We start from the raw sequence: 19893 nt of genomic DNA, 5'->3' as shown, positions 1-19893 counted from the left end.
TGCTGTACAGGCCACAATGGATGCATGAAATGGAATTTGAATTCCAGATTGATTGATTCTCTGTTGATCAGTGCCAAGGCAGCTTAAGGAACAATCTGCGTCTGTAGCAGCTCTTAGTCGTAACGCAACGAGGCGACTCCATGCTCCTCTCCTCTTGTTTGTTCCTCTTTAGATGTGCGTCAAAAGTTCAAAAAACTGGAATTTTCATATTTCTTTTGAAGTTTAATCTCCGGGAAAAGAAAAAAGGGGTAGGAGGATGAATGCAAATGGAGAAATTTGCTTTAGCTCATTGCATGATAAAGAATTCTAACATGATGATGGCCGTGTCGTCTCCATCGGTCACAACAGCTCTCAAATGGCAGAGTTTGTTCCTTCTGTATTTGGGTGAAGGACTCTAAGCGAGTGGAGTGACACATCATTGGGTTGAGAAACCATCTCTCCAAGCAGATTAGAAGTAATGACACGTTTGTCATACTTTCACGTAGGGATGGGGCCGATCCGGTATCGGGCGCCGATATGGCACTAATTCACAGATCAGATCGGAATTGGGGGGGGGGGGGACGTTGTTTTTGTTTTTTTTGTTTTTTTGCAATTCCAGTGCAGGCCGCACAGGGGCGCTGGCCGTAATTTGCTTATGTATAATAGTATCCTTCTTTGCCTTGTATATTTTCTTAATTTTGTCTGCTTTTTGCAAGGTATATTTAAAAAAAAATCTTTAATTGGCCAAATCTTTGCCTATACTGTATATTCATTAAAAATATTGGTATCGGCATAATATCGGTATCGGCAGATATCCAAATTCAGGTATCGGCATCGGATGGGAAGTGAAAATAGTGGATCGGTGCATCCCTACTTTCACGTTTTCTTTTGGCTTTCATCCTCATCTCTATTGTGTCTCATCTGGCTAATCCCTTCGAGGCACCCCGCACAGTGACAGAGCTGGCATAAGCATTAGGGGTGGGGGAAAAAATCGATTCACCTAAGTATCGCGATTTTTAATGTCACGATTTTTTGAATCGATCTTTCATTCCAGAATCGATAATAATTTTTTTTTTTTTTTGGCTGCTTGCAGTCAGGCCACTCACTGAACAGCAGGCCAGACGCCGCCTACTGGTTTACTAGTGGTTTTATTACTTTATAGTTAGTCTGAAGTAATAATTACACTTCAGGGTTAAAGTGGGTGCATCTCATTGTAAAATTGGACTTCAAACGGCCCAAATCTGGCTTCAAACGGCCCAAATTGCGCTTCAAACGGCCCAAATTTCACGCGCGTCGGCCCATATCGGCCTGGCCTGCTTGGTATCTAATGCCCGGCCTGAATTATGATCCCAGTCCACCCTGTTTTTAACTATATCGCCCAGCCCTACTCATGATATAATATACAGTCTCTAGTGCATGATTCAACTTTTCCCATGTTCTAATCTAGTGTAAAAAAGCAAACAAACTGAAAAAAGAAAAGAAAAAAATAAACAAAAATCGCAATAAATCGTAATATCGAATCGCAATAATCGTAGAATCGCAATACTTAAAGCAGCTACGAGCAACTTTTTCGATTGTTATTAAACAGTATAATTACAATATTGATGCATCACATCTTACCTATAATAGTAGCTGAGACCAAAGCCGTGTGTATCTGAGATTGCTCCCTTAGGTGATTATTAACTCTGTGTCTGTCTAAACTCGCGTCAACAGGGGGCTCTCTAGAGAGACCGGACCGGGTAACCCGGAAGTGAAACGTGGAAGTGAAACCCGGAAGTGAAACGCAGCTGCCTGCCTAGGCCGTTTGCGCTGCCTAGCAACATAACATAAACAATGTGAATGCCACGCATACTCTCGGGAACATCTCTCGTTATATTCTAACAGGTTTTTTGGAAGTTATTTTGTGGTTATGGCCGAAGTGGCTGCTGCAAACCGTTTCATTTCACTTCCTGATCTGCCCTGGCTACAGACAGACTAACACTGGCCGATTCACTCGGGGTTCAAGCGAGACTACTCTGCGTTGGTCTCGTCGACTATTAGAGGTAAGATGTGATGCATTGATATTAAATTTATACTGTTTAATAACAATCGAAAAAGTTGCTCGTAGCTGCTTTAAGAATCGCAATATAAATCGAATCTGCACCCAAGAATCGTGATAGTATCGAATCGGGAGATAAGTGAATCCCCACAGCCCTAATAAGCATAGTGACAGAGCTGGCATAAGCATAGTGACAGAGCTGGCATAAGCACAGTGACAGAGCTGGCATAAGCATAGTGACAGAGCTGGCATAAGCACAGTTGCTACTGTTTGCAGTGTTGAGATTAACAGGATTACAGATTAGGGATTTTACACTGGCCGCGACCTGAGCCCTCTCACCTTGACCCCTGCCCTGCCCTGCCCTGCCCTGCCCTGCCCTGCCCGGCCCTGCCCTGCCCTGCCCTGCCCTGCCCTGCCCTGCCCTGCCCTGCCCTGCCCTGCCCTGCCCGGCCCGGCCCTGCCCTGCCCTGCCCTGCCCTGCCCTGCCCTGCCCTGCCCTGCCCTGCCTGGAACAATTCAAACTCATGTTGTCCACTCTCCTGCAGGGCCTGCGAGGGGTCAGTGTAACGGTAGCCAGCGTCATGCTGTGCAGTGAGTCAACCTCAAGAGATGCTCTAGCGACAGACGCTAGCCCATGGGTATTAAGCTTGCTTTATACTCGCTGTGCTGTGAATGGCCCGGGGGAGGAGCGAGGGGCGCGAGCGTCAAATGACGTCAACGTGTTGGGCGCGACCTCCGTCGGCCGCCCACCGTGTACCTGAAGATTTTTCTCACAGCGCGACCTCTGCACGGCTTCTCTCCAAACATGGCCGCTTTCGAGCCACTGAGCCCTGAACACTGAGCTGTGTTTTTCACAATGTAACATGCTGATCATCACTTGTGAGTATAAAAGCATCTGCACCAGCGCGAGGTCCGCACGTGACTCGCGGAGCTCCGCCTTGTGGAGCCTCGCTCCAGTATAATGAGCCCTTCAGCCTCCTTAGCTAGAGCGTCCGCCGCCCACGCCGGAGGTTCCGGGTTCGATGACGACGCACGTTCATCAGGAATAAATACAAGCAGAACGGATACAGTTTGTATCGATGTGGATCTTCTAATGAGCGTCTCCGGTAGGGATGTTCATTTTGAAAATTTTCCAAAATCGATAATCGGTGAAAATTAACGATCAATTATCGATCATCGATTTTATTAATACTTCGAAAATTTTCAATATTTTATTTTATTTATTTATTTATTTTTTTTTTTTACAAAATGAATGCCTATGGCAGAAAATACGAAAGACAATGTGTTCTCCTCAATGAACTCTTTATTTCAATGTGTCTCCTCTCCAACACTGCTGTCCCCGGCGCATGCCGGTGTGAATTTCCCATGTTTAAAACAGTTTTGTTGGCACAAAGGCCCGTGCCCAGCCAGAAAACTAGAGACTATATGAAGCTCCACCTCACGTTAGTCGGCTGTGCAATGGAGTGGGGCGAGGAGGAACGAATTCCACCCAAACCTAGTCCAAAAAAAAAAAAAAAAAAAAATTTTTTTTTTTTTTTAATAATTAAAAAATCGATCCAAATGCCACAGGATCGATTCCAATCCTTAACGATCGATTATCGATTTTCGATAATTGATGAACATCCCTAGTCTCCGGTCAGACACTCTCTCCTGTGACTCAGTCACTTTGGACAAAGGGCCACTCTCCATCCCCGTCCTGCCCCACAGCTTCTCTGAACACAACGTGACATTATTTAGCGTTTCCATGGAGAATGTGTGGTTGCTAAGGCGCACAGAGGGTCATCATTTATTTATGTCAGTCTGCGCCGAGGGGATGAGAGGGGGGGAACTGGGGGGGGGGGGGGGGGGGGTCTCTGTGGGTTCCTGCGGGGGAAGTTTATTTGCAGAAAGGATCACCTCCGGCTAGTGTGGCCCTGGTTGTTAGTGTTAATGTAGTGACTCCCCTCGCAAATCCCTGCGACACTTAGTCTCATTCACACACTAAACACAGAGATCCAACTGCTTTGTGGGAGGGAGGGAGGGAGGGAGGGAGAAGAGGGCACAAGGCGTGTGAGCCTGCATATGGCCGACCTTAGTGTTGTTTATCCAGAGAGTTGTTACAGCTGAGGTCCAGGCTCCCCTCTCTCTCTCTCATGTGTCTATGTCTCTCTCTCTCTCTCTCTCTCTCTCTCTCTCTCTCTCTCTCTCTCTCTGTCTCTCTCTCAGTCTCTCTCTCTCCCATCTTCTCTCATTAATCTAACCGTGTGGTTCTGGCCTGCTTCCCGTGCAGTAGAGGCAGCAGCTTTTGAGTGACCACCCACACGGAGCAAAAACATCACTCTGTCCTCTCCGCCGTCACCTGCCGTTGTTTATTGCGCCACTTCATTCTGTCGCCATCGTTCAGCAGCCGCCACTAAATAACCAGTGAAATATGTTAATTCGTGTTTTCAAAGACTTGAGATTGATTGTGGCCTTAGGGCTGATTTTCCTGCTGGTTTCTCCCACCACCACCACCACCGATCTGTGTCTTTATTTCTTTTCCTATTTCACTCACGTGCTGCTTTGCTACTTGACCTTGATCTTCTCTTCTCCTACTCTCTGCGTCTGGCTCTCCTCTCCTCCTCCTCCTGCGTGTGCGTCTGGCTCGCTCTCCTCTCCTCCTCCTCCTGCGTGTGCGTCTGGCTCGCTCTCCTCTCCTCCTCCTCCTGCGTGTGCGTCTGGCTCGCTCTCCTCTCCTCCTCCTCCTGCGTGTGCGTCTGGCTCTCCTCTCCTCCTCCTCCTGCGTGTGCGTCTGGCTCTCCTCTCCTCCTCCTCCTGCGTGTGCGTCTGGCTCTCCTCTCCTCCTCCTCCTGCGTGTGCGTCTGGCTCGCTCTCCTCTCCTCCTCCTCCTGCGTGTGCGTCTGGCTCGCTCTCCTCTCCTCCTCCTCCTGCGTGTGCGTCTGGCTCGCTCTCCTCTCCTCCTCCTCCTGCGTGTGCGTCTGGCTCGCTCTCCTCTCCTCTCCTCCTCCTCCTGCGTGTGCGTCTGGCTCGCTCTCCTCTCCTCCTCCTCCTGCGTGTGCGTCTGGCTCGCTCTCCTCTCCTCCTCCTCCTGCGTGTGCGTCTGGCTCGCTCTCCTCTCCTCCTCCTCCTGCGTGTGCGTCTGGCTCGCTCTCCTCTCCTCCTCCTCCTGCGTGTGCGTCTGGCTCGCTCTCCTCTCCTCCTCCTCCTGCGTGTGCGTCTGGCTCGCTCTCCTCTCCTCCTCCTCCTGCGTGTGCGTCTGGCTCGCTCTCCTCTCCTCCTCCTCCTGCGTGTGCGTCTGGCTCGCTCTCCTCTCCTCCTCCTCCTGCGTGTGCGTCTGGCTCGCTCTCCTCTCCTCCTCCTCCTCCTGCGTGTGCGTCTGGCTCGCTCTCCTCTCCTCCTCCTCCTCCTGCGTGTGCGTCTGGCTCTGCCACCTCCGTTTAGGAAGCCTTTCCACTCCACGTGTGCAATGACAGAGCTCATATTCTGCTGGAGCTCTTTCCATCAGTGACAATGAAAAGGTTGGCTATCAAATAGGCATTAGTCTCCATCTGCCTCTCCCCTTATGCACGAGTAAAGACATGAGTAAAGACATGAGTAAAGACAGCGACTCTGCTGGCAGACTGCACGGCTCTGCTGTGCACCTCTTGGCTGCTCTTTACCTTCCTGATATGTCTGCTGGCTGTACTGTACCTCCCATCAGCTTCCTCTCTAAACATGAAATATTCATGTCCCCTTTCTTCTTCCTGCTCGCCACTTTGCCATTTATTTTATTCTTTTGGACCAAGGGGGGAAGGAGGCGTCGGCTTGGCACTTGTATCTTGGCGTCCTCGAAGGTATGCAGGAGGAGGGGAGGGGAGGGGCGGGGGCGAATGGACGAGGGCATGTTTGGCAAGAACGGCGTGCAGAGATTTGCGATCCATTAGCCATTGTTCTATTCCACGCTAATACGATTGTGTCGTACATCCTCTCACCTCCATGATAGTCTCATGTCCTGTGTAGTACATCCTCTCATCTCCATGATAGTAGGGCTGGCACGGATCAGAAAACTCACGGATCGGATCGCGTGACGGATTTTGAGCCACGGATCACGGATTTTTGGGATCAGCAACAAACAAACAAAAATCTGATTTTTTTCTCTCAAAATTAGATTTTCGATTTGATTTTTTAATACTATTATACTTCTCTAACCATTTGTTGCCCTGCACAGCTCAAAAAATATTTTTTTCTCATAAGTGACGCAATTTATGCTTTTACTCTGAAGGCAGAACAACCCAACTTCCTGTTTTAGGCGGCACTGCTATGCCTAACTTCCTGGCTGTTGCTTGCTAACGTGCAGTCACTTGACACGGGTACAGACCGACCGGTTGAGTCTGGAAATATAACGTCGATGCTACGTTAAGCTACTCAGTGGCCCCACGTGTTGTTTTGTTGTTATGTGTCCTAAAGGCAACATTTCACCGTCCGGTGATAATGTGTTCGTGAAAAGTGTGCGCGTGCGTGTGTGTGTGTGTGTGTGTGTGTGTTGTGGCTCTCGTTATCTTGTGCAGCCCGCAACACGCTGATCGCATTCCTGTGCTTTTTCAGAGGTGTTGAAATAAGTTTGTTGTGATGCTGTCTTTAGTAGCCACTAGCCACAGCCTTCAGAGAGACTTTACAGCGGTGACAAGGGATGAGGAAGCTCACTTGTGCTTGCCATGATGATGCCTGTCTGTGTCTGGCTGCGCTGCAGCCGTTCTCATACACTAACGTTAAACGTCATTACATGATAGTCTCATGTCATGATGTAGTACATCATCTCATCTCCATGATAGTCTCATGTCATGTGCTCTCTAGTCTCCATCTAGCTTGCCTGATCTCACTCCTGTAGCCTCAAACTCAGGCCTCCAGCTCTTCTTTGTGGGCTGCACTTTCCTTTGTGTACCACCTCCTTTTCTCCCTGTTTCCTGTCCTTTTCTCCCTGTTTCCTGTTCCCTTTCCCTGTTTCCTGTTCCCTTTCCCCTCGCTGCTCCCTCCTCTGATTCTGATTGGTGCTGGATGGTAGCTCTATGTCACACGGTCTGAAGGTCAACACCGGGGGGGGGGGGGGGCGGTCATCGCCGCTGCGAGTTGGGCAAGACCTGAGATTGCGCGTGCCCCCGACTCTGTTTGTGTTGCCTCACTGTTGACAGGGCTCCAAAGCCCTGTCAACAGTGTCATTAGAGCCATGGCACTGTGTCATTAGAGCCATGGCACAGCCTTTGTCCCCCCGCAGACCTTGGCTCAAGATAACACGCCTCTTCATTCCCATTAACCGTCAACAGGAAATTACTTTGAAATCACTTGTTTTCTCTGAGAGGGGATTTGACATTGAGACATTTTATTGTCGCAGGTCCCTCGAGTCGTCGTCGTCGTTCGCCCCCAAGCTGCGGCGCAAAACCCCGACGAGGCTTCTTTCTGTGTGGTGATCAAAGTTTCCTCTGTGAGAAAGTCATGGCCTCCGCTCGGCTCCGTCTCCCTCTCATCATCAGCAGCACACGATGGCGTCGTCTCTTCCTGCGGCTAATCGTGCTTTGATGAGCCGTGGCTTCTTCACAAGTGAACAAACAAACAAGGTATGGGGGCATCTTGAAGCGGCCAGCGCTGTGGCTCTCTGTCTGCGCCGCTGCGATACGTTCTCTGACCGCCCACTGCTTTTTCACGCCCGCTCTTTGCATTTAGCATCAGCCTCCCTGGGAAGAGGAAACTTGGACGCGGCTCAGAGAAAGAAAGCGAAGTGTGAGCTCTTCTCATTTGGGCATCGTTTTCTTTTTATAACCCGAGCTGCGAGGCTAGCAGGAGAGCTACTCCACCAGGAGCTTGACCTTGGTTATGTTAAAAGGAAACTATACGGCTGGAGCTGTTCACCGTGTAACGCCGTGTGTAATATTGAATTGTTTGCTTATTGAAAGATGTGAGGATGGAGGGTTTTTCTCGACGGAATACTGTTAGAAATAAGAGCTGGACTGATGCCAGGCTGTCAAAAATCAATAACTCATTAAATGTAATACTGTGTCAGACGGCTGATAGCCGCCTGTGGGACGCGCAAACTTATCAAGCTTGTTGTCACTCACTGTTGTATTTTGTAACTCTTGTATTCACCACTTTAATTCAACTTTGGTTTATCCTCTTACTAATCCAGTCTTATCAAATCTACTGTATGTGTGTACTCTGTATCTGATGATAACATATAATAATATATAGGGCTGGCACGGATCAGAAAACCCACGGATCGGATCGCGTGACGGATTTTGAGCCACGGATCACAGATTTTTCGGATCAGCAAAAAAATATATATATATCCGATTTTTTCTCTCAAAATTAGATTTTCGATTAGATTTTTTTAATACTATTATAATTCTCTAACCATTTGTTGCCCTGCACAGCTCAAAAAATATTTTTTTCTCATAAGTGACACAATGTATGCTTTTACTCTGAAGGCAGAACGACCCAACTTCCTGTTTTAGGTGGCACTGCTATGCCTAACTTCCTGGCTGTTGCTTGCACCAGTCACATGACACGGGTACAGACCTACAGACCAGACCGCAGGTCAGTCTGGAAATATAACGTTGATGCTACGTTAAGCTACTCAGTGGCCCCACGTGTTGTTTTGTTGTTATGTGTCCTAAGGCAACATTTCACCGTCCGGTGATAATGTGTTTGTGAAACGTGTGCGTGTGTGTGTGTGTGTGTGTGTGTGTGTGTGTGTGTGTGTGTGTGTGTGTGTGTGTGTGTTGTGGCTCTCGTTATCTTGTGCAGCGCGCAACACGCTGATCGCATTCCTGTGCTTTTTCAGAGGTGTTGAAATAAGTTTGTGTGACTCTGTCTTTAGTAGCCACTAGCCACAGCCTTCAGACATACTTTACAGCAGCGACAAGGGATGAGGAAGCTCAATTGTGCTTGTCATGATGATGCCTGTCTGTGTCTGGCTGCGCTGGGCGTTCTCATACACTAACGTTAAAGGGGGGGGGCCGCGTTCCGAACCGTGGGGGCTGATCCGTACGGGCCACGGATTATCCGTGATCCGTGCCAGCCCTAATAATATAATATAATATAATGTGTATCTGATGAGTCTGGATGGACGTACAGTAGCTGGATGGACGTACAGTAGCTGGATGGACGTACAGTAGCTGGATGGACGTACAGTAGCTGGATGGACGTACAGTAGCTGGATGGACGTACAGTAGCTGGATGGACGTACAGTAGCTGGATGGACGTACAGTAGCTGGATGGACGTACAGTAGCTGGATGGACGTACAGTAGCAGGACGTACAGTAGCAGGACGTACAGTAGCAGTCATTATTGAATGTGTTTGGGTCGAGAGGACTGTGACTCTTCTCTAATGTGGCATCAAATAAACACACACACCTCAACATCTCTCCCTCCTATTGGACAGAGCGTCTCCATGTGAAGGTAGTGCCGCTCTGTCTGATTCGTCTGCCAAGGCTCTTTTTCTGAGTGACTAGCTCACACCATTCTCATACCACATCTTGTACTTTTCCACCTGATGTAATCAGATATGCTTTGTCAGAGGGTCTGCTAGCAGCCAATAGGAGATTGACTTCAGGGTTTGCTATGCTACATTACGATTGGTTTACGTCTGCACGATGTATGGAAATGTGCATTGAATGTGATAGGTCCCAGTGTAAGGATCCTATTGTTGTCGGGTCTGTCTGTTGCCATCATCCCACTCCTCTGCTGTTGGAGCACTTCCTCTCTGTCAGCTTCTTCTTCTTCTTCTTCCTCCTGTACTCAGTTTGCTCTTGATGCTCTGAGGATGGGAGGGGAATAGCAGGTGAGTGGGAGGTGGCTTCACTCTGCATGCAGAGTCGTGCCGTCATCCTACTGGACGGAATCGGCGAATTGGCAGCTGGCCTCAGGGCTGAGTTGTCACTCACTTTCTGCATATTGATTGCGTGGATGCTGTGTGCGTGTGTGCGTGTGTGTGTGTGTGTTTGTGTACATGGCAGTTAGGTGTGTATGTGTGTTTGTGTGGGGAGGAATTGGCAGCTGTGACGGGTGTGTGTGTGTGTGTGTGAGTGTGTGTGTGTGTGTGTGTGTAGGTGAATGCAAAGACTACTTTCAAATGAACTTTTGAGGCATTGGCATCAGTGATACACGCACACCTCCCACACACACACACACACACACACACACACACACACACACACACACACACACCACTAAACCCCCCCACAGCATCAAAACATGTTTCATTGTGAGTTGTTCTATTCACCTTATGTTCAGAAGCGGGGGTGGGCCAAATTCTTCCGGGTCGTGTTAACACTTCCGGCGGTCACAGCGCCAAATATAAAAGAAGGTCGAGGAAGAGAGTTGTTTTTGTAGGGGACAGTGCAGGGGGTAAAACAGCCTACTACTTTGAGCTCGGTACACAGCCAGCAAGCAGAGTATCCACTGTTAGCCAGGTCAGATAACGTTATCGTCGACAATGACGAGCACTTTCTTGTAAAACATACCTGGACTCCAACAAAGAAAGCTTCTGATAGTTTTCTCTCCTCCGAGCGCAGCTCGCGCCTTTTACGTCTATCCACCTTATTTTTGAATGCCCCACTGTAAAAAAAGAACCGTGGGTACAAGGTCCGGTTTAACGTGACTCATTGTTGCCGCTTGCCATTTCCTTTGTTATACTCTGGCTGCAGACCCGAATTATAAACCGGAAGCTGGAGTCCGTTATAAAAGTTATAAATATAGTCACGTTATAAACAACTAACCAACGCTGGAGGTCCGTATGGAAACTCGAAATGTGTGTTACTCGAAATGGTTAAAAGTTAAATCAATTTGGTGGCGTTTTACTGTCATGTAACATAGCTAGCTAGGCGCTAACATTAGCCACAGTAGTAGCCGACTACCCACAATGCATTACGTTATCCCAGCACCCGAACGACACGGCTGTAGAGCAGAATGGCTCTGCTGTAAAAGGGTAAAATCCTCATAGACGCTTTTTTTGTCGGGGCTGGGGGGTTATCTAAATTGGTTACACCGGAAATAGAACCCATACTTAATGTAAGGCAAAATGGCTGCCAAAAATAAGGTGGATATTCCAGGATTCCCTGGAATGCGAGACTTAACGAGCCAGTTACATGGCATTGCATTCTTAGACATTGCCGTTTGCTTTTATTTGGTATGTTACATACAATTGGCTAAATTATGAGTTAATTCAGAGTTAGATGATATTGGAGCAGCCGGCCATTTTCTTTTTCTTTTCTTTTTTGCCGGACGTCGTCACACGACCACACAACCGGGTCAAATGGGCGTGGCTACATAAGCTGAATAGGAGTTGATACAGTTTTTCTCTCTTTGTTTCCAGTTTATTCATCCATTCATCAGTGTTGTTGTGTTTGCCTCGTGTCTCTGCAGGTCAGCACCTTCTGTCTGCTGCTGCTGACATGACCTGTGTGACCTCACGTTCGCCTACAGATCCTCCTCCAATCAAGAGAGCGGAGCAGAAGCAGCTGCGCTGCGGTCGGCCGCTTCACATGATGTCCAGGTGATGAGGTCGTGCAACACCTTTCTCCTCCAGTGAGCGGGCCGGGCCGTGCCGTGCCGTGCCGTGCCGTGCCGTGCCGTGCCGTGCCACCCCCTCCTCCCTCTGAGGCATCAGTGTGTAGCAGCAGCTCTGCCATGGTGACATAAGCAGCGCTACAAAATGAGGGAGAGCCAACGTGAGAACGTGTCATTTCTTTCTCCAGTAGCTGCTGCTGCTGCTGTGTGTTCAGCTCACTATCAAGACTGAGTCTGTTGTGAATTCTTCCTGCTCGCTGTTTTCCACCCAAACCCAAGACAGACTGTTCTGTGGGCGTCGCTGGGCCGGCAGGGCGGCGCGGCACGGTGCGGCGTGGGACCATGCTGGGATGCATGGCGCGATGCATGACGCGTGTCCGTCGGCTGGTCCGCCTCCTCCCCCTGCAGACCTTCCTGCTCCTGCTCTTCCTCTTCTGCGCCTTCGGCGTCGTCGTCTCGGCCTACTTCCTGTACGGCGCCAAGCGGGAGCTGGAGCCCTCGGGAGGGGGCGTGTCCGGGGCCGAGGGCGCGTCCGCCGACTCGGACGACCCGCGCGTGACGCCCTCCCGGCTCCTCCCCCTGCGGGGCGTGGCGGGCGGCGCCGGCGGGGCGGATCCGGGAGGCGCCCGCACGGACCCCGTGGTGCTGGTGTTCGTGGAGAGCCAGTACTCTCAGCTGGGCCAGGAGATCGTGGCCATCCTGGAGTCCGGTCGCTTCCGCTACCGGACTGAGATCTCTCCCGGCAAAGGGGACATGCCCACGTTAACGGACAAAGAGAGAGGCCGTTTCACGCTGGTGATTTACGAGAACATTCTGAAGTACGTCAACCTGGACGCCTGGAACCGAGAGCTGCTGGACAAATACTGTGTGGAGTACGGTGTGGGCATCATCGGCTTCTTCAAGGTGAGGACAACCCAACACCCTCCCTCCCCCCTGCTCTCCCTCCCCCCTGCTCTCCCTCCCCCCTGCTCACACTCCCCCCTGCTCTCCCTCCCCCCTGCTCTCCCTCCCTCCTGCTCTCCCTCCCCCCTTCCTCTCCCTCCCCCCTGCTCTCCCTCCCCCCTGCTCTCCCTCCCCCCTGCTCTCCCTCCCCCCTGCTCTCCCTCCCCCCTGCTCTCCCTCCCCCCTGCTCTCCCTCCCCCCTGCTCTCCCTCCCCCCTGCTCTCCCTCCTCTCACTCACACCTTCTGCCCTGTCCATCTGGCTGCATCGTCTCTAAGGAGATTCACAGGGTTGGAGAGACCTCCCCGCTTCAATATCACTTAGTCCCACTGCTGCTCTCTCTCCCTCATGTTCTCCTCATATCTCTCTCTCTCTCTCTTTTACAATCTGGTCTCTCTCTCTTCCCCCTTTTGCCCCAGTCTCTCCTTTTCTCTTTCTCCCTTTTCTTTGGTAGCTTAGATTAGCTTTTCTTCCAGCTGTTCATTCCTCAGTCTCTCTCTCTCTCTCTCTCTCTCTCTCTCTCTCTCTCTCTCTCTCTCTAATCCCTATCTGAGGCCAGTTCTCAGGTCTTGTGCTTTTAATCACCATCTCCGAGCCACAGAAAGAATGTAAGAAAGCGAAGTGGAGGCATGGAGGCGTGTAGCAGGGGTGTAGCTGAAGGCTGGGACGTCCCGCTAGGAGAGGAGTGAGGGAGACACGGACGGGGACACACAGCAGTCGTCCTGCTCTCTGCTCTAAATGTGTTTGCAAATCACAGTGGACACACATTTTGAATGGGAAGCCATCGTGTGTGAGAACTTAATAAGGCTGTGTTTTCCTCATACACCCACACAGCCACGGTGGTGAAATATTGAGGAAGGCTTTCTGCACAAGTGCAACAGAGGACTTGTGTAGCCGTGGCAGTAGAGACGTGAGAGAGATGATGGAGATGTGAGAGAATTGGAGAGCGACAATCTTGGGGAAATTCGGATATGAATAATCACTGAATCGTCAGATATGAATAATCACTGAATCGTCAGTCTCTGAATCTGCGTAGAGGACACAGCCGGGAGGGGTTCTTCATCTGAAGCAGAGCAGATTGAGCAGAGCAGCCAGGTAGAAGCTGCCTCCAGCCTTCACGTTTGAGTAGGCCGGGCGGCGGACATCCTTTCACACATGATCAGAGAAATTGGGGAATTGTATCCAATAGGCTTCTATCTTCATCAGTACACTGAATATATATATATATATATATATATATATATATATATATATATATATATATATAATGATTTTGAATCGTTACGGCTGGGTTTAAAAGAATTGATTCTCAGATTTTGAATCGATTTTTATTTTAATCCTTTGATATCGATTCATATGTCCAGAGATCGATTTTTTTCCTTCTTTTTTTATAAACATAGGCTATAATATTATAGGCTGTGTGTGGTAGTTGAAACATAGTTTCAAGTTGACGTTTATTTATGTTTGTAGTTGAAACAAAAACATAAATACTGTAGGCTACATAAATGGAAATGTTTGATTATATATATATATATATATATATATATATATATATATATATATATATATATATATATATATATATTTAATATTTATGTATGTTTATATATATAATGAATATATATATATGTATATATATATATATAATTAATATTTATATATGTTTATATATATAATGAATATATATATAATATTTATGTCTGTCTTCATCAGTACACTGGATCTCCCTTGTGATTTATATGTTCTCTCTCTGTCAATCAGGCCAACGAGAACAGCCTTCTAAGTGCGCAGCTGAAAGGTTTCCCCCTGTTCCTCCACTCCAACTTGGGTCTAAAAGACTGCGCCGTCAACCCCAAGTCCCCCCTCCTCTTCATCACTCGCTCGGGGCAGCCGCTGCCCGGCCCGCTCCCCGGGGACGACTGGACCGTCTTCCAGTCCAACCACTCCACCTACGAGCCGGTGCTGCTGGCCAAGACGCAGTCGGCCGAGAGCGTGGCGTCCATGGGGCAGAACGCCGCCCTGCTGCCCTCGGTGGTGCAGGACCTGGGGCTCCACGACGGCATCCAGAGGGTCTTGTTTGGAAACAACCTGCTCTTCTGGCTGCACAAGCTGGTGTTCGTGGACGCCGTGGCCTTCCTGACGGGCAAGAGGCTCTCGCTGTCGCTGGAGCGACACGTCCTGGTGGATATAGATGACATCTTCGTGGGCAAAGAGGGCACCCGCATGAAGGTGCCGGACGTAAAGGTCAGTTTGGAGCGCACGTGCCCGGGGGCCACTTTTGCAAAATGACACAAGGCCAGGAGCCAGTTAATAAACAATAGGGCTGGGTTTAAAAAAAATGATTCTCCGATTTTGAATCGATTTTTATTCCTTTGATATCGATTCATATGTCCAGAGATCGTTTTTTTTTTTTTTTTTTTTATAACTACGGTAAATAAAATATAGGCTGTGTGTGGTAGGGGAAACCTAGTTTCAAGTTGACGTTTATTTATGTTTGTAGTTGAAACAAAAACATAAATACTGTAGGCTACATAAATGGAAATGTTTGATCATTAATATCTACTTTTAGAAATTATATAGGCTGAAATCAAATCACTAAAACCATTAAAATTGACAACCGGTCCGCAACTTTTTTTCCCCATGTATCTACCGGTCCTTGGCGCAAAGAAGGTTGGGAAGCCCTGTATAACTGGACAGTCATGTAATTCAGGTTACAGCTCAAAAAACATGTTTTAGTATCACTAACCAAATCGATATTGAAATTAATCGAATCGGAATCGAATCGCATTGGGATTAATCGATTCGGAACCTTTTGAATCGGAAACAAATCGATTCTTGAAATTTGAACCAATACCCAGCCTCTTTCTGTATATTTGTGCTAAGGACCCCTAGAAAATGAGATGGTTCATCTCAAGGGGTTTATCCTTCTAATAAATTTGAAATTTGAAATTTAATAAACAAACATTAATCATATTTTAGAAAATATGCCAGCCGGAATTTAGCCTGACAATTTAAAATGTTTAAGATTTGTACACTCTGCCATGAACCCACATAGCATAAACCTACAGTACAGTACAATTAAAACAAACCACAAAAGTTAGAAATTCAGTTTGTTCACTTCAGTGCAGTTCTCAAATCTGTTTAGAGTAAACCCTCTTCCCAAACAAATCAAAGGATCTCTCTCAAAAAGAAAATTAACCAAACAGGTCGACTTTGTGCACACAGGATACTTAAAAGTTAAGTTAAGTTAGTTCAAACACATCTAAAGTGTGTGTGTGTGTGTGTGTGTGTGTGTGTGTGTGTGTGTGTGTGTGGTGAGAGAGCAAGCATACTTGCATCATGCGTTTGTGAGTGCAAGGACATTATTTATTTGAGTAGAAACTAGGCCCTCCTGTGTATTCCTCAACCACTGCTAGGCTTATAAATGCATTCCTGGGGCCAGTTGCACCAAGTGGTCTTACGACTGGTCTTAAGCTAAGCCGGTCGTAACTTTACGACCTAACAGCTACGCCGGTTGCACCAACAGGGCTTAAGCCTTCTTCTGCAGTCATGGGTGCCGTATAGACGGTTTTCACCTGTGTGTTGCGCAATAGCTACAACCCCTCAGCACTCTGGCTGTATTCAGACCCGAGTTATAAACTGGAGACCACAGTATGTTATAAACGTTATAAATATAGTCACGTTATAAACAACTAACCAACGCTGGGGGTCCGTATGGAAAGTGGAAATCGAAATGGTTAAAAGTTAAATCAATTTGGTCATTCAGTGGCGTTTTACTGCCATGTAAAGTAACGACAAGTACCAGTTAGCCGCTAACATTAGCCACACTATTACAGCCGATTACCCATCAGCGGAGCGTCATTTGACGTCAGCACACTCTTCTAAACAGGTCGCGTGGCGCATTCAAGTGGGCATTCCCAGGCTTTCACATGGACGCGCATCGCTACGACCGGGCGTAGTTAAGACCAGACGTAAGCCCTGTTGGTGCAACAGGCATAAATCCACTCTAAAGACTGGTCTTAAAGTCCCTGGAAACCAAAATCCACAAAAACGTTCTAACTATGTTATTTAGGGTCTTATGCTAGTAATTTTGTGCCTCCGAAATTATTATACATTACTTTCAACCCAAAGCCTTAAAATCGACACTTTTCTACAAGATTCTAAAAAGTACTTCCTCATTGAAGACAGCAGTGCGTGAGGTGCTAAAACGCAGGAGCTTATGACGTCATAAGCTCTATATAACCTTTGTACACGTGCGCAATCTGCACCCACCTATGGCAAGTCCGTTCTTTGCCCCCAGTGACAGGCTCCCTCGCTGTCCGTCTCCCTCTGTGTGCCGTCTGCCAGCGCTATGCTTGTGAGATTAGCAAGGTGTCGGGTTTCAGGCGATGCCTCTCCCTCTCTCTCGCTCTCTCTCTCTCTCTCTCTCTCTCTCTGAGAGAGAGAGAGAGAGAGAGAGAGAGAGAGAGGGAGAGGCATCGCCTGAAACCCGACACCTTGCTTGAGAGAGAGAGAGACAGAGATCTCTTCCTCAGAGCCGCGGAGCAACGCGCGAACACACACACACACACACACACACACACACACACACACACACACACACACACACACACACACACACACTCGCAAGTGCTGTGTAACTTGATCTCTTTCTCCGTTTCCCTCCCCCCCCTCTCTCTCGCGCTCTCTCTCTCCGAGGAGATAAATGTCCCTGCTGCAGACGGACACGCCCACACATTCCGCGGGAGAAAGTACACTCTAAAAAATAATGAAATCTCATGCGTTTTGCCACACCTGTCAAACCTAAATTTATATACTTTGCAACGTTCATCATCGTTCAAATTTGGCTGGTAGCTTATTAACATAGGGTCCTGTGATGTGATGAACTCAAAATGCTAAATAATAAAGAAATATTTCTGGTTTCCAGGGACTTTAACTAAGACCGACGTAGGAGTTACGACCAGGCATAGTTAAGACCACTTGGTGCAACCGGCCCCTGTGCATGAATACAGAAATTGCCCCCCACCCACACGGTTGCGCTGTCCTCTACTAGTCATATAGAAAACCCTTCCTCTCTCTGCTAGTCATATAGAAAACCCCTTCCTCTCTCTGCTAGTCATATAGAAAACCCCTTCCTCTCTCTACTAGTCATATAGAAAACCCTTCCTCTCTCTGCTAGTCATATAGAAAACCCTTCCTCTCTCTGCTAGTCATATAGAAAATCCTTCCTCTCTCTGCTAGTCATATAGAAAACCCCTTCCTCTCTCTGCTAGTCATATAGAAAACCCTTCCTCTCTCTGCTAGTCATATAGAAAACCCCTTCCTCTCTCTGCTAGTCATATAGAAAACCCTTCCTCTCTCTGCTAGTCATATAGAAAACCCCTTCCTCTCTCTACTAGTCATATAGAAACCCCTTCCTCTCTCTGCTAGTCATATAGAAAACCCTTCCTCTCTCTGCTAGTCATATAGAAAACCCCTTCCTCTCTCTGCTAGTCATATAGAAAACCCCTTCCTCTCTCTGCTAGTCATATAGAAAACCCTTCCTCTCTCTGCTAGTCATATAGAAAACCCCTTCCTCTCTCTGCTAGTCATATAGAAAACCCTTCCTCTCTCTGCTAGTCATATAGAAAACCCCTTCCTCTCTCTACTAGTCATATAGAAACCCCTTCCTCTCTCTGCTAGTCATATAGAAAACCCTTCCTCTCTCTGCTAGTCATATAGAAAACCCCTTCCTCTCTCTGCTAGTCATATAGAAAACCCCTTCCTCTCTCTGCTAGTCATATAGAAAACCCTTCCTCTCTCTGCTAGTCATATAGAAAACCCCTTCCTCTCTCTGCTAGTCATATAGAAAACCCCTTCCTCTCTCTGCTAGTCATATAGAAAACCCTTCCTCTCTCTGCTAGTCATATAGAAAACCCCTTCCTCTCTCTGCTAGTCATATAGAAAACCCCTTCCTCTCTCTGCTAGTCATATAGAAAACCCCTTCCTCTCTCTGCTAGTCATATAGAAAACCCCTTCCTCTCTCTGCTAGTCATATAGAACCGATATATTTGAACCGACATATTACCCGAAACATCCTATGACCCCAGGGTACATCACTGAGGATACGTCCCAGTTATGCATCCATGCGATGTTTTTTTTTCTTTATTAGTTAGCCTGGCCTAGTCAGTGACTCATAGGAATAGACTACGTGACAACCAGGAAAGACTAGTGACTACTGGAGAGTCAGTTGACAGCCGGAACAGGGACGGCACCCGGGTAGCAGTATGGGTTAGCTCCCCAGCCTGCGTCTTCCGTGAGGAAGAAGCCCAACAACCCACGAGAGGCCTTTTAGGAGGGCCATTCAAGCCGCAAGTGGAGACTGCAGTGCCACCAAGTACTGGTACTGCATGGTGTCCACTAAGATACCATCACCTCGGAATGAGATGTTTGGAGCGGGGGAGTCTGGTGCAGCGCACAGGTCGTAGACCTGGTGAGACGGGGGAGGAACCCGGCCGGGTGGCAACCCACAGAGCCCGGTCCCTCTACGTACCAGAGCCCTCCCCCTCCCCCGGTCCCAGCAGAGTAGTTCCGGAGCAGCGGATTGAGTGGCCCTGACCACATGACCACCTTCGACCCTCCCTATAGGGCTGACCGTGGGTAGCTACTGGGACGTAAGTTGGGGCTTGGCCAGCCCCGGCTGGGTCACCTGGGCGAGGGTGTATGATGTTGCGAGACCCGAAACATCCTATGACCCCAGGGTACATCACTGAGGATACGTCCCAGTTATGCATCCATGCAATGTTTTTTTTTCTTTAATAGAAAACCCCTTCCTCTCCCTCCAATTGCGCTTGTGAATGCGTTTGTCCCAGTAGGCCGCTCAGAGCTGACAGGCCCCAGCGCCCACACTGTCACACAAGCTCCACACTGTCACACAAGCTCCACACTGTCACACAAGCTCCACACTGTCACACAAGCTCCACACTGTCACACAAGCTCCACACTGTCACACAAGCTCCACACAGCCATGAATATTTCAGGGGCCCTGAGACACACTAAAGAATACCAGAGAGCCGCGTGCTCACGTCCAACAGAGCCCTCAAGAGGGGAACAACAGACCCCTCACATGTGCAGGCGGGCGGGCTGCAGAACAACTTGGGCAAGAGGCATCAAGGCACATTAGGAGTGAACACCCTGACAAGATGGAGAAATCAGAGAGAGAGAGTGTGTGTGTGTGTGTGTGTGTGTGTGTGTGTGTGTGTGTGTGTGTGTGTGTGTGTGTGTGTGTGTGTGTGTGTGCGTGCGTGCGTGTGTGTGTTTGCGTGCGTGCGTGCGTGTGCAATCTCATGCAGTGTGGAGATCAAATGAAACAAATGCCCAAATCAGAGGAGAGGAAAATATCAAACGGAATGAAGGAGAGAGGAGTGAAGCAACTGGGGA

The 19893-nt window shown here is 48.4% G+C and overlaps 1 protein-coding gene across 2 annotated transcripts in view; it reads left to right on the top strand.

The window, feature by feature from the left end:
- The window catches only part of ndst1b (N-deacetylase/N-sulfotransferase (heparan glucosaminyl) 1b), a 79701-nt gene that overhangs the window by 37991 nt on the left and 21817 nt on the right, over window positions 1-19893 (top strand). For both annotated transcript variants that reach the window (XM_083652433.1, XM_083652432.1), the window contains exons 2-3: window positions 11390-12436; window positions 14236-14718. In XM_083652433.1, coding sequence (XP_083508559.1) covers window positions 11876-12436; window positions 14236-14718 — 1044 coding nt within the window. In that variant the 5' untranslated portion in view covers window positions 11390-11875. The remainder of the gene's footprint in view (window positions 1-11389; window positions 12437-14235; window positions 14719-19893) is intronic.

Source organism: Poromitra crassiceps, assembly GCF_964638095.1.
Source record: "Poromitra crassiceps genome assembly, chromosome: 15".
Lineage (NCBI taxonomy): Eukaryota > Metazoa > Chordata > Actinopteri > Beryciformes > Melamphaidae > Poromitra > Poromitra crassiceps.
Note: the sequence above shows the minus strand (reverse complement) of the source record. Positions and strands in the feature narration are given on the sequence as shown.